The 24,024-nt window shown below is 38.7% G+C and overlaps 1 protein-coding gene and 1 pseudogene across 12 annotated transcripts in view; both read left to right on the plus strand.

Moving 5' to 3' along the window:
- The window catches only part of MAIP1 (matrix AAA peptidase interacting protein 1), a 139,797-nt gene that overhangs the window by 732 nt on the left and 115,041 nt on the right, over positions 1 to 24,024 (plus strand). Inside the window, exons 2-6 of one of the 11 annotated variants that reach the window (XR_014078688.1) lie at positions 4,917 to 4,988; positions 5,403 to 5,529; positions 7,018 to 7,165; positions 11,163 to 11,255; positions 21,698 to 23,830. Coding sequence is in view for 3 of the 11 variants with exons in the window: in XM_081576153.1 (XP_081432279.1) it covers positions 4,917 to 4,988; positions 5,403 to 5,529; positions 7,018 to 7,165; positions 8,895 to 8,973 (426 nt within the window). In the remaining 8 variants the exon portion in view is untranslated. Of the gene's footprint in view, positions 1 to 4,916; positions 4,989 to 5,402; positions 5,530 to 7,017; positions 7,166 to 7,202; positions 7,344 to 8,894; positions 11,130 to 11,162; positions 12,509 to 21,697; positions 23,831 to 24,024 lie in introns of those variants that run through there. The other 10 variants (XR_014078686.1, XR_014078692.1, XR_014078689.1 and 7 more) reach the window with 10 other exon arrangements.
- Positions 18,318 to 20,222, plus strand: LOC145540987 (membrane cofactor protein pseudogene; annotated as a pseudogene). Its single transcript, XR_014078680.1, has one exon. The product of XR_014078680.1 is annotated as a membrane cofactor protein pseudogene (transcript).

Raw genomic sequence — 24,024 nt, forward strand, 5'->3', positions numbered from 1 at the left:
ATCAGATAGAAATGGATTCAAAGCCTATTTCTGTCATTTAAAAGCTCCATGGCTTTATTTCTTCTGAAATATGACTTTTCTGCAGAATGAAAAAGACGATACTGATTATATGCTGGCATTGATATATTTACTTCTAGTTTTTTTTCAGTTTATCTCTATAAACACAGCCATTTATACTTATTTATGTGATCTGTCAATTATAAATTAAATGTTTTCAACTTTATATAATCAGTGTCAATATTAACTCATGCTTTTTGCTTCCCTGAGTCAATTCTTGACTAACCTGTGTTTTTACAAAAAAATTGAAAGCAAAGAGCAAGCATAGTTAATAGCATTATAAGGGATAAACCTCAAAATCTTTTGTTTGTGCAGAGGTAAATGAGCATGATGCTACTGTCCTTCAGGATTCCTGCAGATGACTTGAGAGCTTGCCTACCTCCTGCTCATTTATCTGTCAATAAGGAATGGAAATCATCCCCCCATGGACAGGACAGGAATCAAGCCTAAGACCCTATTTCCTTTGACCACAAAGGAGCTGCTGCTGCTAAGTCACCTCAGTCGTGTCTGACTCTGTGCGACCCCATAGATGGCAGCCCACCAGGCTCCCCCATCCCTGGGATTCTCCAGGCAAGAACACTGGAGTGGGTTGCCATTTCCTTCTCCAATGCATGAAAGTGAAAAGTGAAAGTGAAGTCGCTCAGTTGTGTCCCACTCATACTGACCCCATGGACTGCAGCGTACCAGGCTCCTCCGTCCATGGGATTTCCCAGGCAAGAGTACCGGAGTGGGTGGGTTGCCATTGCCTTCTCCAAAAGGTCCTCCAGCTGTGAGCTATTTTAGCCCCCATCCTTGCTATTAAGTAGTATTAGCACCCATTCATCAGCCCGTCTGTATACAGTCTTGCCTCATCTAAGTCAATTTTTGTGCATTTAGCCATTCTGATTTCCAAAAAGAATGTTAGGTCATCCATGGCAAATAATTTAGTGATTCCATTAAACCAATGGTTGCTTAACATAACCTTTCAGATCAAGCAAACCAATTTTTCAACACCTACAATTAAAGGACATGGCTGAAAAGTCTTCCTACCTAGATCTCATAAGGCAGCTCTTCCTTCTTTTGCACACATGTAATTCTAGGGCTTGGGAATAATATGGTGCATAAACATTGGCTAGATTATCTACTCTCATGAGCTCAGCTTGCCCTTTAACCTCCCAACTATAAAATATTATCTTGGGATGTGAATATCAAGCTGTCAGTTAGATCATGTTCATTAACATTTTCCTTTTTTAGTCATGGAACATAAAAGACACCTTCATGCTTGTTATTCTAGTCTAATTCTCTTTTACAGATGATAAAAATCAAGTCGAAAAAGGTCAAATGATTAACTCAAGGATGCATAGCTAGCAGCTGCTGAGGTGCATTGTTCTGTGACCCACTCTACAAGCATTCTTGGTTCTCTAGAGTTACTAGAAATTGACATGGTTAAGTATAACCTAGGCAAGCTTTTTGAAAAATTTTTACAATTTAAAATTTTTTTCTCAAAGTATAATTGTAATATTGTTACAGATATACAGTGTCACAGGTATACAATGTAGTGATTCACAATTTTTAAAGATTACACTCCATTTATAGTTACAAAATATTGACTATATTCCCTGTGTTATACAATATAACCTGTAGCTTATTTTAAACCAGTCTAGGCAAGCTTTTATTCATCATGTGAGCCAGAGGAATAGGTGGTCCAATGATGTACAGTCCTTAAACAGCTTTATTAGTGCCACAAACTTTACTTCTGTTGATAAGTACATATGATATTATCCCCGTTACTGCCATCAAACCACATTAACCATTTACTGTTTGTTTTCCAATATCTTTACATATTTTGGCCTTCTCTAAAAGCTGTTTCCCAGAAGCCTGTTTAGGTTGCATGTGTGCGTGCTAAGTCACTTCAGTTGTGTGCAACTCTTTGTGACCCTATGAACTGTTAACTCACCAGGCTCCTCTGTCCATGGGGATTCTTCAGGCAGGATTACTGGAGTGGGTTGCCATGCCCTACTCCAGGAATCTTCCCAACTCAGGGATCAAACCCATACCTCTTGTGGCTCCTGCATTACAGGCCAATTCTTTACCATTAAACCACCAAGGAAGCCCCTTGTTTAGGTTAGGAAATCTTACATCATCAAAGCCTTATCAGGGCAGCCTCCTAATGGGACATTATTACCTTACAGGATAATTTGCTCAGGTTTGATCATTGGCCACAGAAACTAGAGTATCATGGTTGGATTTCAACATGATTGTGAGGTCTGTTACTTCTTACCAAATTTCACCCATCTTCCACACACAAAGGCTTACTAAAATATGTAGATTGTTTCTGAACCCTGAGAGCATCTAAAATGTTTGCAAGGGATCCTTGAGTCCATTTGGAAGTGTACTTTTTCTCAAAATTCAACTCCATTATTGTTCAATTCAGTTCAGTCACTCAGTTGTGTCTGACTCTTTGTGACCCCATGGACTGCAGCATGCCAGGCCTCCCTGTCCATCACCAGCTCCTGGAGTTTATTCACACTCGTTCATTGAGTCGGTGATGCCATCCAGCCATCTCATCCTCTGTTGTCCCCTTCTCCTCCTGCTTTCAGTCTTTCCCAGCATCAAGGTCTTTTCCACTGAGTCAGTTCTTCATATCAGGTGGCCAAAGTATTGGAGTTTCAGCTTCAGCATCAGTCCTTCCAATGAATATTCAGGACTGATTTCCTTTAGAATGGACTGGTTGGATCTCCTTGCAGTCCAAGGGACTCTCAAGAGTCTTCTCCAACACCACAGTTCAAAAGCATCAATTCTTCGGTGCTCAGCTTTCTTTATAGTCCAACTCTCACATCCATACACGACTAGTGGAAAAACCATAGCTTTGACTAGATGGACCTTTGTTGGCAAAGGAATGTCTCTGCTTTTTAATATGCTGTCTAGGTTGATCATAACTTTTCTTCCAAGGAGCAAGCATCTTAATTTCACGGCTGCAGTCACCATCTGCAGTGATTTTGGAGCCCCCAAAAATAAAGTCTCTCACTGTTTTCATTGTTTCCCTAGACATCTATTTGCCATGAAGTGATGGGACCGGATGCCACGATCTTAGTTTTCTGAGTGTTGGAGCTTTAAGCCAACTTTTTCACTCTCCTCTTTCACTTTCATCAAGAGGCTCTTTAGTTCTTCTTCACTTTCTGCCGTAAGGATGGTGTCATCTGCATATCTGAGGTTATTGAAATTTCTCCAGGCAATCTGGATTCCAGCTTGTCCTTCTTCCAGCCCAGAGTTTCTCGTGATGTACTCTGCATATAAGTTAAATAAGCAGGGTGACAATATACAGCCTTGACGTATTCCTTTTCCTGTTTGGAACCAGTCTGTTGTTCCATGTCCAGTTCTAACTGTTGCTTTCTGACCATTGTTGTTAGGGCTGCCATAACAAAATACCTCAGTCTGGGTTGCTTAAACCATAAAACTTTATTTTCTTGCATTTCTGGAAGCTGAAAGTCCGAGAACAAGGTGTTGGCAGGTTTGGTTTCTTCTGTGGCCTCTGTCCTTTGCTTGTAGATGATCATTTTCTTTCTGTGTCTTCACATGTTTTTTTTTCCCCCTCTGCTCATGTGTCCTTGGTATTTCCGTGTGTGTCCATATTTCCTCTTGTAAACACACCAGTCAAATTGGACGAGGGCCCACCCTCATTTGACATCATCACCTCTTTAAAAGTCCTGTCTCCAAATATAGTTACCTTCTGAGGTACTGGGAGTTAGGGCTTCAATGTATGAATTTGTAAAACCCAGTTCAGCCCATAACAGTTATGAGAGTTGTCTATCTGACACGCCTTTGCTTCCTCTTTCTCTCGCTAGTTCTTCAAATTTCATCTTAGATGGTTCTTCCTTTAGGAAGCCCCCTTATTGGCCGCCCAGATAGTGTAAGTTCTCACCTGTATTCTCCCAAAATCATCCTGTTGTTATTCCTGTCATAATTCTTGGATTTGTCCATTTTCTCGGCTCCCTCCTCAAGTAGACAGGAAGCTCCTTGGAAACAGGTAGAGTCTTAATGCACAGCTCCATTCCTCATTGCTAGTTGTGTGGAGGATTGCAGTTAACTGTTTACCACTTTAAAGTGGGATCTTGTACTTCAAAGTTGAGGTCTATTGCATTAGACTGTGCAAACCCATCATCTTTTCTTACCAATGCCATATCTGTCTCAGACCTGTCTGAAGAGTTAACTCAGACTGTAAAGAATCTGCCCGCAGTGCGGGAGACCCGAGTTCAATCCCTGAGTCAGGAAGATCCCCTGGAGAAGGGAATGGCAGTCCACTCCAGTATTCTTGCCTGGAGAATTCTACGGCAGAGGAGCCTGGTGGCCTACAGTCCATGAAATCACAAAGAGTTGGACAGGACTGAGCGGCTAACACTTTCACTTTCACTGTCTATCTTAATGAGATTCAGCTGCAGCCCAGATCTCCAGTCTCTCAGTACCATTTAGGTTGTACTGCTGTGTATCCAAGATTCAGAGGAGGATCATATGACAGTCAGGATGGCTAATTACTTCATCGTTATTTTAGAAGGGACTATATAGAAGATTTTTTTATTGAGAACCTAGTATGTACACCACACACTATCTTTTCTCAGGTCCTTGGAATGGATACATCATTAGCAATCTGCCCACTTACTACTGTGCATGCGGAAAGGCCATATAAGAAAAGTCAACCAACTTTGAAGGAGTCATGCCTAACTATCGATATCTTAGTGTTGACAATGTTTATTGCCTTTATCATAAAATAGTCTTTGTTACACTTAGCCATTGAAGTATGAGCACTGTACATTGTATGGTATTTCGCATGGTATCTTAAAATAATAATCACCACCCTTCCCCCACTTTTCTTTTTTTTTAAGGCTTTTGTCCATGTGTCCAAATTGCTGTCACAGTGTAAGTTTGATCTATTGGAAGAACTTGTGGCCAAAGAGGTAAAGTATACTTTAATTTTCCTTTAAAAATAAATATTAACATGTATTATTTTCTTTCATTAGAATGATATGCATTGTCCTTATTTATGCTTTAAAATAACATGTACACCGTCACCCAAAGTAGAGTCCGTCTATCTTGCCTTTGGGATACTAGGGGTCTTAAAAAGCATAGAATGACTTGCTACTTAAGGCATAAGTGAATAGAATGTCTTTCAGTTCTTACATAGAATGTTCTATTAGGAATTATCTAACTGAAGAATCAGATACCTCTCAAGCCTTGCGTTTGAAAGTGAATACATATGGCTGTAAATTTAAAAACAGTTTTACAAAATACATTCCATGAAGAATTCACTCTACTTTTTGAAAAGCTTTTGACAATTCAAGTGAACTCTGGTTTGCTTTTTCCATACTTAGACTCTACGTGTATTGAAAGAAAAGGTTACTTCACTACCTGACAACCATAAAAATGCCCTTGCTGCTGACATAGATGAAATTGTGTACACATCAACAGGAGACATCTCCATTTACTATGATGAGAAAGGTAATCCTGGAGCATAGTCAACTTTAAATGGCCCACAGTTGTCCAGATAAGCTAAACCAGTGAAAGGTCATGGAATAGTGGCATTTTGTTGGTACAAGTGGATATTTATAGAACTACAGAGAAAATAATTTATTTATTCTTTAAAGACCTTGCTCTGGAAGACTTGGGGTATGGTAGTAGTTTTGAATGCCTTTCCATCTAGAAGTTTGGGATGGTCATGTACACGTTGCTGTTTTTAAAATGGGATACAAGGTCCTACTGTATAACACCTGGAACTCTACTCAGTGTTATGTGACAGGCTGGATGGGAGGAGGGTTTGGGGGAGAATGGATACATGTATACATGTGGGTGAGTCCCTTTGCTGTTCACCTGAAACTGTCACAACATTGTTTGTTAATCAGCTATCCCCCATTACAAAATAAAAAGATTAATTTAAAAAAAAGAACTTTTCCCTAATGCTGTTTAATTCATAGAAGGAACATTGTCATTTAAGTTAATGAAAATTGCCCAAGACAAGCTGCTCCTAAGTCAAAATGAAAATATTTTGTGTTTCAGATTTCCTAACTTAAAGGAAACAATTCAGTATTTTAAGTGTCCAGCTGTATGTTAAGTAGGAGTAAGAAGTAAAAGTAAATACGGTTAGCTAAAGACTGTTTTAAGAGTAACATTAACTCATAACTCCCAATTGGATTTATTTGGAGAAGATGAAAATAATTGAAAGAAACTTTGGCGTTTATCTTGTTCTTTTCCTTGTCCTATTTTCCCAATAGCATTCCTGAAAACTCAGTGACTTACTTATTCCTTCTACAAATATACACATATGTATTATGCGCTAGGCACATAGGAAATCTAGCCTCTGCTCACACACTTGCCAAGGCGGTTCTGATTGAGGACTCTTTAATAGTGAAAATATTTTCATATACATGTTAATTTGAAACATTCATAAAGGTACTTTTAATGATAAATATTTTCTTCTCCCTAATATTTCAAATTGCATCTTAGCACCATGATCACTGCCCATTTTTTGCACAGGACATTCTCATAATCACTGAGCATAGTAAAGTGAATTAGAGTAGAATAGAAGTATTTTTTCTTTCTGGCAGTTGGGGCTAAGTTAATAACTTAGCACCAAAAAAATGTGTTTTCCCCCCTACTCTTTTTTGGCTTGGCAATAGATACCTGTTATCATAATTTTAGGAAATGCCACAAATGGAAAAGAATCCACATAGTACGCTTGGGAAATAAGTACGTGCTCAGTAAACAGTAGCTCTTATACTATGTTGCAGAGAGGGAGGCAAATACATCGTAAACCCCAAGAGAATTTACTAAAAATAAAAGGTGTCAATACAGGTACGTTAAGTTAGAATGAGCACAAAGTTTGATCTATAACAACTGTATAATTACTGCCAATTGCTGATTTCATTTTGGATATAAAGATGATAGATTATTGTGATTTGTATCTGTATGTGTGTATGTTTTTTCTCTAAGGAAGGAAGTTTGTTAACATCCTGATGTGCTTTTGGTATCTAACCAGTGCCAACATCCCCAGTGAAGCCATAAGTGGAGCCCGTGTGTTCCAGGTTAAGTTGGGGGATCAGAACGTGGAAACTAAACAGCTTCTTAGTGCAAGCTATGAGTAAGTCTAATCACATTTTATTGTTTCCTTTCTTTAGAAAATGGAAGGTAGTGTGAAGATATGAAAGCTAAAGGGAGCTTTAGGAAGAAAAAATTGAAATTTGACAAGTACCTATGAAGAGAGATAGTTATAAAGACCCACTGGCCACGAAACAGGAGTGTTCAGAAATTAGGAAGAGGTAATCTTGCTGAACTTAATTAAACAGTGTTTTATCTGTCTATTGCTACATTACAAACCATTCCAAAACTCGGTGACATCAAACAGCCATTCATTTTGCCTGCTTTTCTAGTGCTCTGGAATTTTGGAAACGCTCAACTATGAGGTTTTCTTTACTCTACCTGGCATCAACTGGGATGGCAGGAGCCAGGGATTCATTTCCACAACAGGCTTCCTCACTCACAGGGCAGCACCATCATGCTCCTTGGCCTCTCCACATAATGTCTCATTCTCCAAGGCCTCTCTTCGTGGCTTGGGCTTGTGGAGGTGTTAAGATAGTCACGTGTTTTACATGGTGGTTGGCTTCCAAAAGACAGAAGATGCTAGACATAGCCCTCCAGTAAAGGGCTATGCCCAGGAATGGAACAGCATCACTTGTGCCATGGTTTGCTGGTCCAAACAGTCACAGGATCTGCACAGTGAAGGACTTCACCTCTTCATGGGGCAGCAGCAAGGTCACATTGCAGAAGAGCACGTGAAATGTAGTTATGACCATCTTTGGAAAATAAAATATGCTGTAATTGGCACATGGACCATCCACTCACTAGATAATTATTGACCATCTCCTCTTTACCAGGTACTCTGGTGGGAGTTCAGACAGAGAATTGAAGGGTTCCTGCCCTTAAGGAGGTACTGTCTAATGGGAGGTTAGCAACCTATTTAAAAGAGACACTGTAGTGTATTATTGTGTGAATAAAATTTGGAACAGTGAACAATTCAAGTGAGTCAGTGGAGATATGGTTTAATATCTGTTTAAAAGAGAATACTTTTATGTCATCAAAGTTATACAAATTTGCTTTAAAACAATGAACAAAACCCCAAAATGACCTAAGAAAGAAAATGTATCCTGCTTCACTAAGGTAAAGAGAATTGTATCTTCGTTTTTTCACTTCTTAAAGGAGATGTGCTTTTTTTTCTTTTCTTTTTCCTGTTTGGAATTTTGCTTTATTTGTAATTACTCAAAATATTCTATATATTTAAGTAGTTATTTAATTTAGATCTACTGAATTGTCTCTTTTTAAAAACATCATTTAGAACACTATAATCAACACTAACCTTTGGTTGTTCTGATAGTCCCTACTAAGATCACAGGCAGCTCATAAAGACTGCTATTTTCAAGAATGAACTTAGTGCCAGCTATGAGTAAATCTAATCACATAACCAACTTCCATGGAAGTGCTGTTTTATCACCATAGTCCAGTTTTTTTCTCCTCATATTAGGCATATATTATAGCTACTACTTAGCAGAATAACACATTTCTCTCACGGACTGGCAGATATTGGAGTGTATAGAGATCTGTCTATTAAAAATACTCAGTTGAGAATGCACTTCTAATTTTTGTGGAGATTTTTTTGTGATCAAATTGGTAGATTAAACTTTTGATTTTTATTTACCATTATCTATTAGCTTTTTGCTAAAACCTACCTCAACTATATACTTGCAAATTATGTAGTGATCCAGGAAGTTTTTGAACTGATATAGGATACACATTGTTTATAATGTTTTCCTTAGATTTCAGAGAGAGTTTACACAAGGAGTAAAGCCTGACTGGACCATTGCACGGATTGAACACCCAAAGTTATTAGAATAATTGTTCTTGGAAAAATCAGCTTATTGAACTTTTGGCAATTACTGTGAAAGACTAAGGAAGAAAAAATTTTCAAATCAGTTGATCTTCACTTAATCAAGTGTGTGGATTACTTTTGTATTATTATGAAATGTTCCTTGTAGTAAATTAGCATGATACAATAAAGCATTTTCCACAGATCATCATCACTTTCTGTAGAAGTCAAAGTAAAAAAAGTTACAGCCTGACACTAGTGTCATATTCAGTATCATTTCTCATGTTACATGTATATGTATATATACAGAAACTAATTTTACAGGCAATAAAGGAGATATTGAAAAGACTACACATTTCTAAATTCATAGTCCTGAAATATTTTATTTGTGGTTAATACACTTATACCAATAATTCAAGTATGTGGAAGATTTATTTTTAAAAAGTCACTGCTGCTATTTGATTACCTCTTTGTTCAGTAGCTAGATGAGAAAGAACAGATGGAATTACAGCAGATGGAATCACTGCAGAGCTAAAAATCAGTGAACCTTACTAAAGCACAAAGAGAAAAAAGAAATAGAACAGTGCCTTAGTCCCCTATGAAATAACATCAAGTCTTTCTAACATACTTGTATTTGGACTCCTAGAAGATGCGATAAGGGAGACAAAAACAATGTAAAAAATAATGTCTGAAAGTTTTCCTAATTATGAAAATTATAAACCCAGAGATCCAAGAAATTCAACCATCAGGGACACACATAAAGAAAACTAAAGTACATCATAATCAAAAAGAAAATTAGAAAAGCAGCTGGAGAAAAAAAAACAACCACATTCCGTTAAGAGAGTGACTATATTTCTTTTCTGAAATTCTGCAAGTTAGAGGCCTTGGCATGGTATCTGTGAAAGAAAGAAATACCTGTTGACCTGGAATTCCATATTCAGGAAATATATCCTTCAGAAAAGGTGAGAAAAGACTTTCAGACAAGGAAAAGATGATAGAATTTGTTGCCAGAAGACCTGTTTTATAAGAAATGTTAGGGGACAGTGGACAGAATAGAGTTTGAAAATAGAACCATGCATGTTGCACAATTGATTTTGACAAAGGGGCCATGGTTATTTAATGAGAAAAGTCTTAACAAATAGAATAACTATATATTCAAATAGCAGATAACCTCATCTTTTGCCTTACACAATACATAATTTTAGTACAAAATTTAGATTGTGAAATGGATCATAGATTTAACAAAAGCTAATACTCTAGAAATTCTGGAAAGAAACAGAAATTACTGTCTTGGGATAGAGAAAGATTTCTTAGTGAATTGTGAAAAAAAATTATTGGGATTAATTAAAATTAATACTTATGCTCTTTGAAAGACAGTAGCAAGGAAATGAAAAGTCAGGTCACAGGTTGGGGAAAACTATTTGTAATACATATTATCTGACAAAGGGCCTGTGTTTGGAATATATAAATAATGCTTATAGCTCAATAATGGAAAATTAGCTTTATACAGCTATCATGACTCATCAAACTATGGACTTAAAATGGGTACATTTTATGATATGTCAATTATTATATATTTTAATGCAAATTATACCTAAACAAAGCTTGCTAAAATATTTAGCAAGGGTAATTTGCAGAAAAATAAACTCAAATGATTAAATTTTTATAAAGTATAAAGCAGCTAATCTATGTTTTATCTAATCTTAGGTGAAACAGAAAATAAGATCAATAGGGCACGTAATTGGCAGCCTGGATGGGAGAGGAGTTTTGGGGAGAATGGATACATGTGTTTGTATGGCCTAGTCCCTTTGCCATTCACCTGAAACAATCACAACATTATTAATCAGCTATATCCCAATGCAAAATAAAAAGTTTAAAAAAGGCACATATTACTAAAAAAGAAAAATGCAACCAGTTATACTATCACTTGCCAGTTAACACTGTCTGTTGTAAGATACATCTCCAATGGTTTTAAAAATAGATGGGGAATGTTTAACTTAGAATCAATGAAATACAGTGTTATTTATTGTTTGTGAAAATATACATAAATTGTAAAACTTTTCTAAAATGCAAGAGATTAATAAGGCACTAAATGCATGATAGTGGCAACTATCTGGGGAGAAAGGGAATGGAATGTGACTGTAATGTTTTGTTTCTTCAAAAAAAAAAAATCTTGATACTCAAACTATGGTCTTTGTGTATGTTTTCTCAATAAAAGGAGCCAGGCGTTGGGGACAATTCCAGTTCTATACTGAAGACAAGGGTAGCCTGAAGCATATTCTTAGGCCAGAATGCAAGGACACTCTCAAAGGTGACTGAAGTAATGCTAAAAGTTAATTTATTACCATTTAACAAACCCAAAATCTAGTAGCTTAAAAATAACAACAGTTACTTACTTTACTCATACATTTGGGCAGGTTTGACTTGGTTTGTCTGCTCCATGTAGTGTTGACTGAAGTCAGTTGGGGATATTTAGCTAAAGGCCAAGTTGATGCAACATTGCTTTACTTGTGTGGCTTCTTGGAGATGTTTGGAAGGCTGCATGCACTGGGTCACTTTTGGTCTGAGTGATCTTTAAATTTTTTGTTACAAATTATGTTAGATATAGATGAAGTAAATTGGCAGATTTGCTATCCCAGTAAATTTTCCTATCGGTGTTACTGAATATGGCTGATTTATCCCTATTGTGTTGTGTTGTTTCATCAAAGATTTTGGTCATTTAAGGTTGTATGGTAGGGATTCTAAGGTTTTTGTCTTGATCTCACTAGCTTTTATCCTTACAGATGCAACAATCCAGTTGTTCCCAGTGAGTTCAATGTGGTTTTTGTTTGGGGGTGGGGAGCAGGGTGGGAGTGATGGAATTCTACATATCACTGATACCAGGAAGTATTTGTCTTTCTTTGCTTTATTTCACATAGCATAATATTCATTCAGATTGTAGCACATGACAGGATTTCCTTCTTTTTTAAGACTGAACAATATTCCATTATATAAATATACTACACACACACATATATATACACCATATCTTGATTTATCTGTTAACAGACATTTAAGTCGTTTCCTTGTCTTGATTACTGTGAATAATGCTGCAATGAACATGGAAGTACAGATATCATTTTGAATAATGATTTCATTTTCATCTTCCTTGGATATATGTATCCAGAGGTGGATTGCTCCATCATATGTTAGTATTTTTAATTTCTTGAGGAACCTTTCTGTTTTCCATAATGGCTGTAACTAATTTATATTCCCACCAGCAGTGCACAAGAGTTCTCTTTTCTTCACATCCTCGCCAGTTTGTTTACCTTTTGACTTTCTGATAATAAACATCCTCACAGGTGTTAGGTTTTTATTTTTGAGTTTAACTGATGATTAGTGATATTGAGCACTTTTTCTAGTACGTGTTGGCCATATGTGTATCTTTTCTTGAAAAAATGTCTATTCAGATCCTTTGCCCAATTTTAAATTGAGTTATTTGGGTTTGTTCTGTTTTTGCTGTTGAGCTGTATGGACTCTGTATATTTTGAATATTAAACCCCTGTCAGATGTGTGGTTGACAAATATTTTCTCCCATTCCACAAGTTGCATTTTGGTGATTGTTTCCTTTACTGTGCAGCAGTGTTTCAGTTTGTTGTAGTGAACAAGACCAATATTGTTATATCAAAAACAGACCTTAAAAAGTAAAAGTTTTGAGGCAGGGGTTTTTATAGGGAGAAGGCAATGGCAACCCACTCCAGTCCTCTTGCCTGGAAAATCCCATGGACGGAGGGGCCCGGTAGGCTGCAATCCATGGGGTCGAGAAGAGTCGGACACGACTGAGCAACTTCACTTTCACTTTTCCCTTTCATGCACTGGAGAAGGAAATGGCAACCCACTCCAGTGTTCTTGCCTGGAGAATCCCAGGGACGGGGGAGCCTGGTGGGCTGCCGTCTATGGGGTCGCACAGAGTCGGACACGACTGAAGCGACTTAGCAGCAGCAGCAGCCCCACTTAATTTTTGCTTTTGTTGCCTTTGCTTTAGTGTCAAATCCAAAAAATCTTTCCCAAGACCAATGTCAAGAAGATTACCCCCTATGATTTCTCTAAGAGTTTATGATACACAACTATATACTTTTGCCTTAGATTCATCAAACATTAACATTTTGTCATCTCTTTTTCCTTTTCTCTCTTTTACACACACACACACACAGTTTTTATCTAAACCATTTGAAAGTAAGTTTCAAACTTCAAATACTTTACTCCTAAATATTTCAACATGCATTCCCCCCTAAATAAGAACATTAGCAATAATTCCATATCATCCAATATTTAAAACAAAATTTAAAATTCCACCAATTGTCTTAAAATTATCTTTATGAACTGCGATTCAATCAAGATTCACACACTGTATTTGGTTATTATGTCTTTTAAGTCTTCTTAAAATTTTTAGGAAATCCTCTATCCTTTTTATGACATTTCAATTTTGAGGAGTCTAGGATAGTAGACATATACCATATGCCATATTCTGAATGTGTTTGATTAATTTATTATAGTGTCATTTCTATAACTTGGAACTAGGGCTAAAGACTTAATTAGATTCTGTGTGTAAGTGATCACTTATAAGTGGTTGTACTTCATAATATAACATATATATTGGAAAACTCAGCAGTGGCCACAGGACTGGAAAAGGTCAGTTTTCATTCCAATTCCCAAAGAAAGGCAATGCCAAAGAATGTTCACACTACTGCACAATTGCACTCATCTCACACGCTAGCAAAGTAGTGCTCAAAATTCTCCAAGCCAGGCTTCAACAGTACGTGAACTGTGAACTTCCAGATGTTCAAGCTGGTTTTAGAAAAGGCAGAGGAACCAGAGATCAAATTGCCAACGTCCACTGCATCATCGAAAAAGCAAGAGAGTTCCAGAAAAACATCTGCTTTATCAACTATGCCAAAGCCTTTGACTGTGTGGATCACAATAAACTGTGGAAAATTCTTAAAGTGATGGGAATACCAGACCACCTAACCTGCCTCCTGAGAAATCTGTATGCAGGTCAAGAAGCAACAGTTAGAACAGGACATGGAACAACAGACTGGTTCCAAATAGGAAAAGGAGTACGTCAAGGTTGTATATTGTCACTCTGCTTATTTAACTTACATCTAGAGTACATCATGAGAAACACTGGGCTGGATGAAGCACAAGCTGGAATCAAGATTGTCAGGAGAAATATCAATAACCTCAGATATGCAGATGACACCATCCTTATAGCAGAAAGCAGAGAACTAAAGAGCCTCTGGATGAAAGTGAAAGAGGAGAGTGAAAAAGTTGGCTTAAAATTCAACATTCAGAAAACTAAGATCATGGCATCTGGTCCCATCACTTCATGGGAAATAGATGGGGAAACAATGAAAACAGTGACAGAGTTGATTTTCTTGGGCTTCAAAATCACTGCAGATGGTGATTGCAGCCATGAAATTAAAAGACGATTGCTCTTTGGAAGAAAAGCTATGACCAACCTAAACAGCATATTAAAAAGCAGAGACATTCCTTTGCCAACAAAGGTCCATCTAGTCAAAGCTATAGTTTTTCCAGTAGTCATGTATGGATGTGAGTTGGGCTATAAAGAAAGCTGAGTGCTGAAGAATTAATGCTTTTGAACTGTGGTGTTGGAGAAGAGTCGTGAGAATCCCTTGGACTGCAAGGAGATCCAACCAGCCAATCCTAAAGGAAATCAGTCCTGAATATTCATTGGAAGGACTGATGTTGAAGCTGAAACTCCAATACTTCGGCCACCTGATGCAAAGAGCTGACTCATTGGAAAAGACCCTGATGATGGGAAAGGTTGAAGGCAGGCAGAGAAGGTGACGACAGAGGATGAGATGGTTGGATGGCATCACTGACTTGATGGACATGAGTTTGAGTAAGCTCTGGGAGTTGGTGATGGACAGGGAAGCCTGGCATGCTGCAGTCCATGGGGTCACAAAGAGTCAGACACGACTGAGTGACTGAACTGATCTAAATGAACTTTGGGAGAGCTAAATATGAATTGTCTGTCTTTATTTCTGTCAACCTTATTTAAAAGAACCCCTCAGCATCACTTTCTATGCCCTAACTCAGATTTATTTTGGTTTATAGCACTTATCACATCCAACATTGTGGTGAATATTACTTTGTTGATTTGTTCCATTGTCTGCCTTTCCAACTAAGGCAGTAAAGTATCTTGTCCACCGCTATATCCCCAGAGCCCATAATAAATTATGGTACATAGTAGAGCTCAGTAAATATTATTTAATAATTGAATAACAAATGATTAAGCCTTACTCCCTACTGCTGCATTTCCTGGTTCACGTGACAGAAACATTTCCCCTCTTTTGATTTAATGCCCTAGTAAGCTCGATGTAATTTTTTTTATCATGTGCAGTCCCCACTCAAGGCATATATGGTATTATTGGATATGTGACCTTGCTTTTACAGTCCTATAATAAATGTTATTTCTTCTGAACACCACACGGTGGAGCCTGTTGTGTGGGGAATGTAAATGCAGAACTTGAAGTAAGTTTGATAGGGCCTGAAGTCACTGAAAAATAGAATTGCTTGGTTTCAGTTCAGTTCAGTCGCTCAGTTGTGTCCGACTCTTTTCCACTCCATGGACCGTAGCATGCCCGGCCTCCCTGTCCATCACCAACTCCTAGAATCTATCCAAACTCATGTCCATTGAGTCGATGATGCCATCCAACCATCTCATCCTCTGTCGTCCCCTTCTCCTCCTGCCCTCAGTCTTTCCCAGCATCAGGGTCTTTTCAAATGAGTCAGCTCTTCGCATGAGGTGGCCAAAATATTGGAATTTCAGCTTCAACATCAGTCCTTTCAGTAAACACCCAGGACTGATCTGCTTTAGGATGGACTGGTTGGATCTCCTTGCAGTTCAAGGGACTCTCAAGAGACTTCTCTAACACCACAGTTCAAAAGCATCAATTCTTTGGCACTCAGCTTTCTTTACAGTCCAACTCGCACATCCATACATGACCACTGGGAAAACCATAGCCTTGACTAGACAGACCTTTGTGGACAAAGTAATGTCTCTGCTTTTTAATATGCTGTCTAGGTTGATCATAACTTTCCTTCCAAGGAGTAAGCGTCTTTTAATTTCATGGCTGCAATCACCATCTGCAGTGATTTTGGAGCCCCCAAAAATAAAGTCTGACACTGTTTCCACTGTTTCCCCATCTATTTGCCATGAAATGATGGGACCTGATGCTACAATCTTAAGTTTTCTGAATGTTGAGCTTTAAGCCAACTTTTTCACTCTCCTCTTTCACTTTCATCAGGAAGCTCTTTAGTTCTTCACTTTCTGCCATAAGGGTGGTGTCATCTGCATATCTGAGGTTATTGAAATTTCTCCAGGCAACCTTGATTCCAGCTTGTGCTTCTTCCAGCCCAGCGTTTCTCATGATGTACTCTGCATAGAAGTTAAATAAGCAGGGTGACAATATACAGCCTTGACGTACTCCTTTTCCTATCTGGAACCAGTCTGTCTTTCCATGTCCAGTTCTAACTGTTGCTTCCTGACCTACAAACAGATTTCTCAAGAGGCAGGTCAGGTGGTCTGGTATTCCCATCTCTTTAAGAATTTTTTACAGTTTGTTGTGATCCACACAGTCAAAGGCTTTGGCATAGTCAATAAAGCAGAAATAGATGTTTTTCTGGAACTCTCTTGCTTTTTCAATGATCCAGCAAATGTTGGCAATTTGATCTCTGGTTTCTCTGCCTTTTCTAAAACCGGCTTGAACCTCTGGAAGTTCACGGTTCATGTACCATTGAAGCCTGGCTTGGAGAATTTTGAGCATTACTTTGCCAGAGTGTGAGATGAGTGCAATTGTGCAGTAGTTTGAACATTCTTGGGCACTGCCTTTCTTTGGGATTGCTTGGTTTTGATGGATTTTTGTAGCTAGATATGTTAAGGCAACTTCTCAACAAAAAGTTTTTTGAACTTGATGTTAAAAGGGTTAAAGTATGAGTCAACTCAGAGGGAACTGTCGCTCGCATGTCTTCTCTGATGGCTGGAACCATCGATAATACCATTCAGTTCCTCTGTGATTACTGTCATCCTCAATCTTTTTCTGGATGGTATAATGCATTAATCAGAATATAGATTATGCTGCAGAAACAATCTTCAGATCTCAGTGGATTGAAACAAAAAAGGGTATATTTCTTGTTCAAACTACATGTCCAACAAGAGACACTTAGGGACGCTGCTCAGCGGTTGGTATTACCTGCCCTCCTGGACACAGCTGATGGGCAGCCACTACCTGATACTATGGCAAGTGAAAAATAAAACTGTGAAGGGTCTCACGTGAGCAATATATGCCAAACTTGGAAGTGATACAATTCACTGGCCAGAACTCAGACATACTCAACCACAGAGAGCCAGGAAGTACAACTCTATCACATGGCTGGAAGGCAGAGTGTGAGAAGTTATTTGGTGAGCAGCAATAACGATTACCATTGGCTTTGAGGAACTACTCTTGTTTTAGCCCCAGGGAGGGCTACTGTAAAGCCATCAGCACACACTGTTACATCAGACAGATCAGGAGGCTCAAGAGATAGACATCCCAGATGTTTTGATGAAAGAAACTGAGAATCAGTGATATGCTGCTATAGGACCCATAAGGTGAGGTACTCTGTTACTGTGCACCAATGATTTCAGATGTCTTAGATGAGTTTTAAATGAAAAAAAGCCACCAACACCTGAATTCCATTCTCTTCATTTGATGAGATCAGCCAAGGTTCATTAAAATACCCCTTAGATTAAATTAAAATTGGTCAGCTAAGACTTTATATAATGTCAATCTCATTATAAATTTCTTATTGTTTCAAAATGATAATTTTAAGAAACTTAGATAAAATACAACTTTATGAAAGTATTAATCTCATTCATTCAGTCTCACAATGTGGGTACATTATGCAAATATTGGTGGGCCATTTAGGATTAATTCTGACTGCATTAAACAAAAACTTTAAAGTCATATAAAAAATAAGTGATACAGAAGCAGCTTTCTCTTACACATAACAGAAGTCCAGAGACAGGATATTTTGGGCTAGTATGCCAACTCCACAAAGTCCTTGGAGATCTAGACTCTTTCTAGTCACCACACCTTCCTTAGAGTATGACTCTGTCCTCATAGCACACAATGGCTGGTAGAGCTCCAACTATCATATCCACATTCCAGGTGGCAGAAAGGGGGGAAAGAATGAGCAAAGTGTATACATCACCTGTCTTTTATTATGCTTTCCAAGCGGTTACACAAAACATTGCCACTTCATTTCATTGGCTAGGAGTTAGTCATATAGCCATACAGAACCTTGGTGCTTCTGGGAAATATATAGTCTTTTAGCTGGGTATCATTTATTGCCCTGAATAAAACTAGGGGTCCTAAGATTAAGGAAGAGGAAAAGACAATCAGCAATTTGTCCGAATTGGGTTACTTGAGTGGTAAACCAGTGCTGACTCTGGTAATTAGCTGACTGGCTTGCTTTGCCAGCTTCACTGAGAACCAGCTTTAAGAGCCCATGTGCTTTCTAACTGGGGTCTGGTAAAAAGTCCTAAACATGGCCAGCAAGTTTTGAAACTAAATGTAACAGAGCACAGGAAAAGACTTCTGAGTCCGGAGCTGTTTAAGGATGCTCCAAACAATAAATCCAGACCTTGGGGGGCTCAATCCCTGCTATTTACACCAAACACACACATTCCTGCCCTGAGGATCCCAGGTATAGTTTATAGTCTTCTTCAAAGATAGAAACCTCTCCCTGCCTACTCCTCCCCCTTCCTTTTTATAAACCAATCAGTCAATTAGACATTCTATCAAAATTTACTTCCGACTTCCTCCCTGGGCGCGCCTCGGGGCTCAGGCCGCCTGCTCCGCCGCTGCATCTGGCTCTTGTATCGCGGGGAGCTGAGACTCAGCAAGGTCTCTGCGGAGCAGTCTCGGGTGTCCCGCTGGTCTCCAGGAAAATGGGGGCGTCTTGCGCACCGCGCAGGGCGCCGCCCCGCCGCCCCGAAAGACTGGGTTCTTCTGGGCGCTTCGTCGGGTGCTTCTGCTGGCGCCGCTGCTCCTACTGCCCACGTCCTCCGATGCCCGTGGTGAGCCACCAAGATTTGAAACTATGAAGCCCCAGGGTGCCCCTGAACTCAGTTATAGTCCTGGGGATTGTATACTGTATGAATGTCGTCTAAGTTTCCAGCCAGTAACTCCTGGTCAAGTCCTCTCTCTTGTTTGTCAGGATAATAATACATGGTCATCTCTCCAGGAGGCCTGTAAAAGAAGACGGTGTTCTACCCTAGGTGATCCCACAAATGGCCAAGTTATCTTTGTAAATGGAAGTGCTGAGTTTGGTTCACAGGCTCACTATGTTTGTAATAAGGGTTATTACTTAGCTGGGACAAGTATTTCTTATTGTGACATTTCTGTAAATGGTGTGGACTGGAGTGATAATCCTCCAACATGTGAAAAGATTATGTGTAAACCACCTGAAGAAATTCAAAATGGAAAATACACCAATAGCCACAAGGAAGTATTTGAATACAATGAAGTAGTAACTTATAGTTGTGATCCCTCAAATGGACCAGATGAATACTCACTTATTGGAGAGAGCAAGCTTACTTGTATTGGAAATGATCAATGGAGTAGTCAACCTCCTCAGTGTAAAGTGGTCAAATGTGTATATCCAGTTGTTGAACATGCAATGATAGTCTCAGGATTTGGACCAAAATATTACTACAAAGCGACAGTTGTATTTAAATGCAATGAGGGTTTTAACCTTCATGGTGACAATATAGTTGTCTGCGGCGTGAACAGTGCTTGGGAGCTTGAGCTACCAAAGTGTATTAAAGGATATCCCAGTCCTACTGATGCATCACCCCCTAACGACGCTGAGGGTTGACATGCAGGATTCATCGTGCTCATTATTGCTATTATACTTATTGGCATTGGATTATTGTCCTGCTTGTACTTCCGTCTTTGCAGAGAAGGAAGAAAGGGAAACCAGAATGTAGCGCTACATACAGCACTTATCAGGGTAAAGCAACCACTTCAACAGAACAGATGAACTGAACAGTTTCCAGAAACGCCTGTATCATTCAGCCATGAAAATGAAGCAAATCTTGCCATTTGCAACAATACAGATGGACCTTGAGGGCATTTTGCTGGGTAATAAGTCATATAAAGAAAGACATGTGTACTGTCTGATCTCACTTATATGTGGAATCGAAAAGAAACAAGCTTTCAGAAAAAGAAAATCAGATTTGTCGATGTAAGCAGTGGGGGGTTGAGGGGGGTGGGTTTGAGTAATAGTGGTTGGAAAATACAAACTTTCAGTTATAGCGTGAGAAAGTACTGGGATGTAATTACAGCACAGTGGCTACCGTGAGTTACTCATACTGTATTTATATTGACAAGTCGCTAAGAAAGAGGATCTTAAAAAGTTCTAATCACATGGAAGAAAAAGGTTTTTTGTAGGTATTGACATTATCGAATCATGCTGTACACCTTAAACTTACACAGTGCTATCTCTCAGTTTTATCTCAATACTGAAGGAAAAATACAAAAATTATTTGCTGCTTTCTTACACTGTCAGAAATAAAACTGCTAGGCAATAGCCATAGGAACATTAAAACATTTTAATGTGGCTGAAGTATAGTCACTGTTCTAATGCTTCTTTGAAACATGTATGAATTTAGGTTTGAACATCTTGCCTGTTTTTCCTTAAATAACACTTGATTTATGGGGCAGGTCAACATGGTATTCCCGGTAGTGTTAAGGTAGGGAAATGTTTTTTTTTTTCTATAAGATCTCCAAACTCAGAGAAATATATTGCAAAATGACATTACATTTCATTTGCAAAGAAAGTGATTTTAAAATCTTTTTTGTTCAGAGGTGATTACCAATTCTTAAGGTTCATTCTTTGAGTTAACTAAGAATATTACTGGAAAATACTCTTACATTTATAGGTTAAAATGCTATTTTTAAAAATTTGTAACCTCATGGTAATTTAGAGATGCTATTAAGTTTATGTCCAGCATTTGTTCTTCACCCCTTTTGTTTATAATAAGCCGGTCTGAGAAACCAAGAATTCAGCATCAGTTTCAGGCTTCTGTACAAAGTTAGAGTACTCATAGCACCCATGGCAATAATGCCAGTTCAGAACAAAGTGAACGCTGTGGACTTATGGTTTTCTTAAGAAGAATTCCACTTTATTATTATTACTGTACTGTAGTTGTTTTTTTACAATGTTGTGTCTGTTTCTGCTGAAGAAGTCCACTCTTAGAATCCACTCTAAAGTCTGGCTCTAGGGGGTTTTCTTTCCCCACCTGGATAAAGATATGTCTTACTTTACACATGTCATCAGAATATAAGCAGTTTTGTAGAGAATAAATTCATCAGATAACCTCAGGTTATATCAGAATCTTAAGTCTTTGTGGGCTCCTCACCTCATCTGTAAAGGGCAGAGTAAAAATGAAGCCCTGTATTTCAGAAAAGCAAACTCAACTCTGTGGATTAGCTGTAGGTCATGCAAAGGGAAGGAAAGAGGAAATAGCTCAGGTGGCTCTGGATACTCAGGTGGGACAGATCCCAGCCCTCTTCTCTGTCCTCACACAGCAGCCAAAGAGGAGGGACTCTGCTCTAACTCAAACGTTTTTGCAGGTTTTGTCTTACACTTTTAAAAAAATGTTTTTTTCTTTTTAAAATTTTTTGGCCATACTTCGACATGCAGATTTGGAAAAGTCAGCAGTGGTCACAGGACTGGAAAAGGTCAGTTTTCATTTCAATCCCAAAGAAAGGCAATGCCAAAGAATGCTCAAACTACCGCACAATTGCACTCATCTCATATGCTAGGAAAGTAATGCTCAAAATTCTCCAAGCCAGGCTTCAGCAATACGTGAACCGTGAACTTCCAGATGTTCAAGCTGGTTTTAGAAAAAGCAAAGGAACCAGAGATCAAATTACCAATATCCGCTGGATTATCGAAAAAGCAAGAGAGTTCCAGAAAAATATCTATTTCTGCTTTATTGACTATGCCAAAGCATTTGACTGTGTGGATCACAATAAACTGTGGAAAATTCTGAAAGAGATGGGAATACCAGACCATCTGACCTATCTCTTGAGAAACCTGTATGCAGGTCAGGAAGCAACAGGTAGAACTGGAAATGGAACAGACTGGTTCCAAATAGGAAAAGGAGTACGTCAAGGCTGTATATTGTCACCCTGCTTATTTAACTTATATGCAGAGTACATCATGAGAAACACTGGGCTGGAAGAAACACAAGCTGGAATCAAGATTGCCAGGAGAAATATCAATAACCTCAGATATGCAGATGACACCACCCATATGGCAGAAAGTGAAGAAGAACTAAAGAGCCTCTTGATGAAAGTGAAAGAGGAGAGTGAAAAAGTTGGCTTAAAGCTCAACGTTCAGAAAACTAAGAACATGGCATCTGGTCCCATCACTTCATGGCAAATAGATGGGGAAACAGTGGAAACAGTGTCAGACTTTATTTTTGGGGGCTCCAAAATCACTGCTGATGGTGATTGCAGCCATGAAATTAAAAGATGCTTACTCCTTGGAAGGAAGGTTATGGCCAACCTAGATAGCATATTAAAAAGCAGAGACATTACTTTGCCAACAAAAGTCCATCTAGTCAAGGCTATGGTTTTTCCAGTGGTCATGTATGGATGTGAGAGTTGGACGGTGAAGAAAGCTGAGCGCCGAAGAATTGATGTTTTTGAACTGTGGTGTTGGAGAAGACTCTTGAGAGTCCCTTGGACTGCAAGGAGATCCAATCAATCCATCCTAAAGGAGATCAATCCTGGGTGTTCATTGGAAGGACTGATGTTGAAGCTGAAACTCCAGTACTTGGCCATCTCATGGGAAGAGTTGACTCATTGGAAGAGACCCTAATGCTGGGAAGGATTGGGGGTAGGAGGAGAAGGGGACGACAGAGGATGAGATGGTTGGATGGCATCACTGACTCGATGGACATGGGTTTGGGTAGACTCCGGGAGTTGGTGATGGACAGAGAGGCCTGGTGTGCTGCAATTCATGGGGTCACAAAGAGTCGGACACGACTGAGTGACTGAACTGAAATGCAGAGCTATCCAAACTGAGATCAGACCTATGCCCCCTGCAGTGGAAGCTCGGAAACCCAACCACTGGAGCACAAGGAAGGCCCTCACAGTTCATAGTTAGTAGCACAAACTGGGCCAAAGAAGAGTTGCCTTAGAAAGGTATGAATGAGGACTCAAGGGTGAACAGGAGCAAATACTGTTTTTTTTCCTAAGGACATGTTTGTAAGTGGTCCTTCCCTTTGTAATCTTGGGTAAGGCACTTGGAAGATAAGTTTGAATAGAATAAATTCAGGAAGTCTAAGAGAAATCCAGAGTTGAAGTTTTGCTGTACCGTTTTGTCACATACTCTTCAAGAATCTCACACTTCCTCAGAAGCAAGGGGTTGGCTGTAGTACATATTTCTTAAAACCTCAAGGAAATGTTTCAACCAAAGTTTATTGTGCTTACCAAAATAGACTTTCACGATAGTTTCCACTTCAAATTTAGTTTTTCCAGGGTAACATAGTTATATGTAAGATTGAAATATGTGTGTACATATAAATTATGTTCTATTTGCAACTAACTTGTCAATTACTTAAATATATGGAGAAACCATTTTTTTCTAGAAATGTCTGTCTGAATGAGAGGGAAAAGTGTATTTGAATTTAAACTTAGAACTGCAAGAGTGAATCCCCAGTGGAATGAGAAGTCTCATGTCTGTATTGTTTGTTTTCTGAGAATTGAACCTTTGAATCTATTATAAAATAAAATGTCATTATGGAGAAAAAAAAAAACAACAAAATTTACTTCCTTTACTTGCTTAATAAACTACAACTGTGGCTCAGCAATACATGAGAAATCCACCAGAAACAGAGGAAGAATTAGATAATTGACTCTTTTTACAGGCCTTTCCTTCGCCTCTGATGTTGTGCTGGCAGAACAGCTATGGACAAAGGCTGGCAAGATGCCTAGCCCTTCTCCCTGCCTCCTCTCCTG

Source organism: Giraffa tippelskirchi, chromosome 3 (genome assembly GCF_054371585.1).
Source record: "Giraffa tippelskirchi isolate mGirTip1 chromosome 3, T2T-mGirTip1v1.2.pri, whole genome shotgun sequence".
Lineage (NCBI taxonomy): Eukaryota > Metazoa > Chordata > Mammalia > Artiodactyla > Giraffidae > Giraffa > Giraffa tippelskirchi.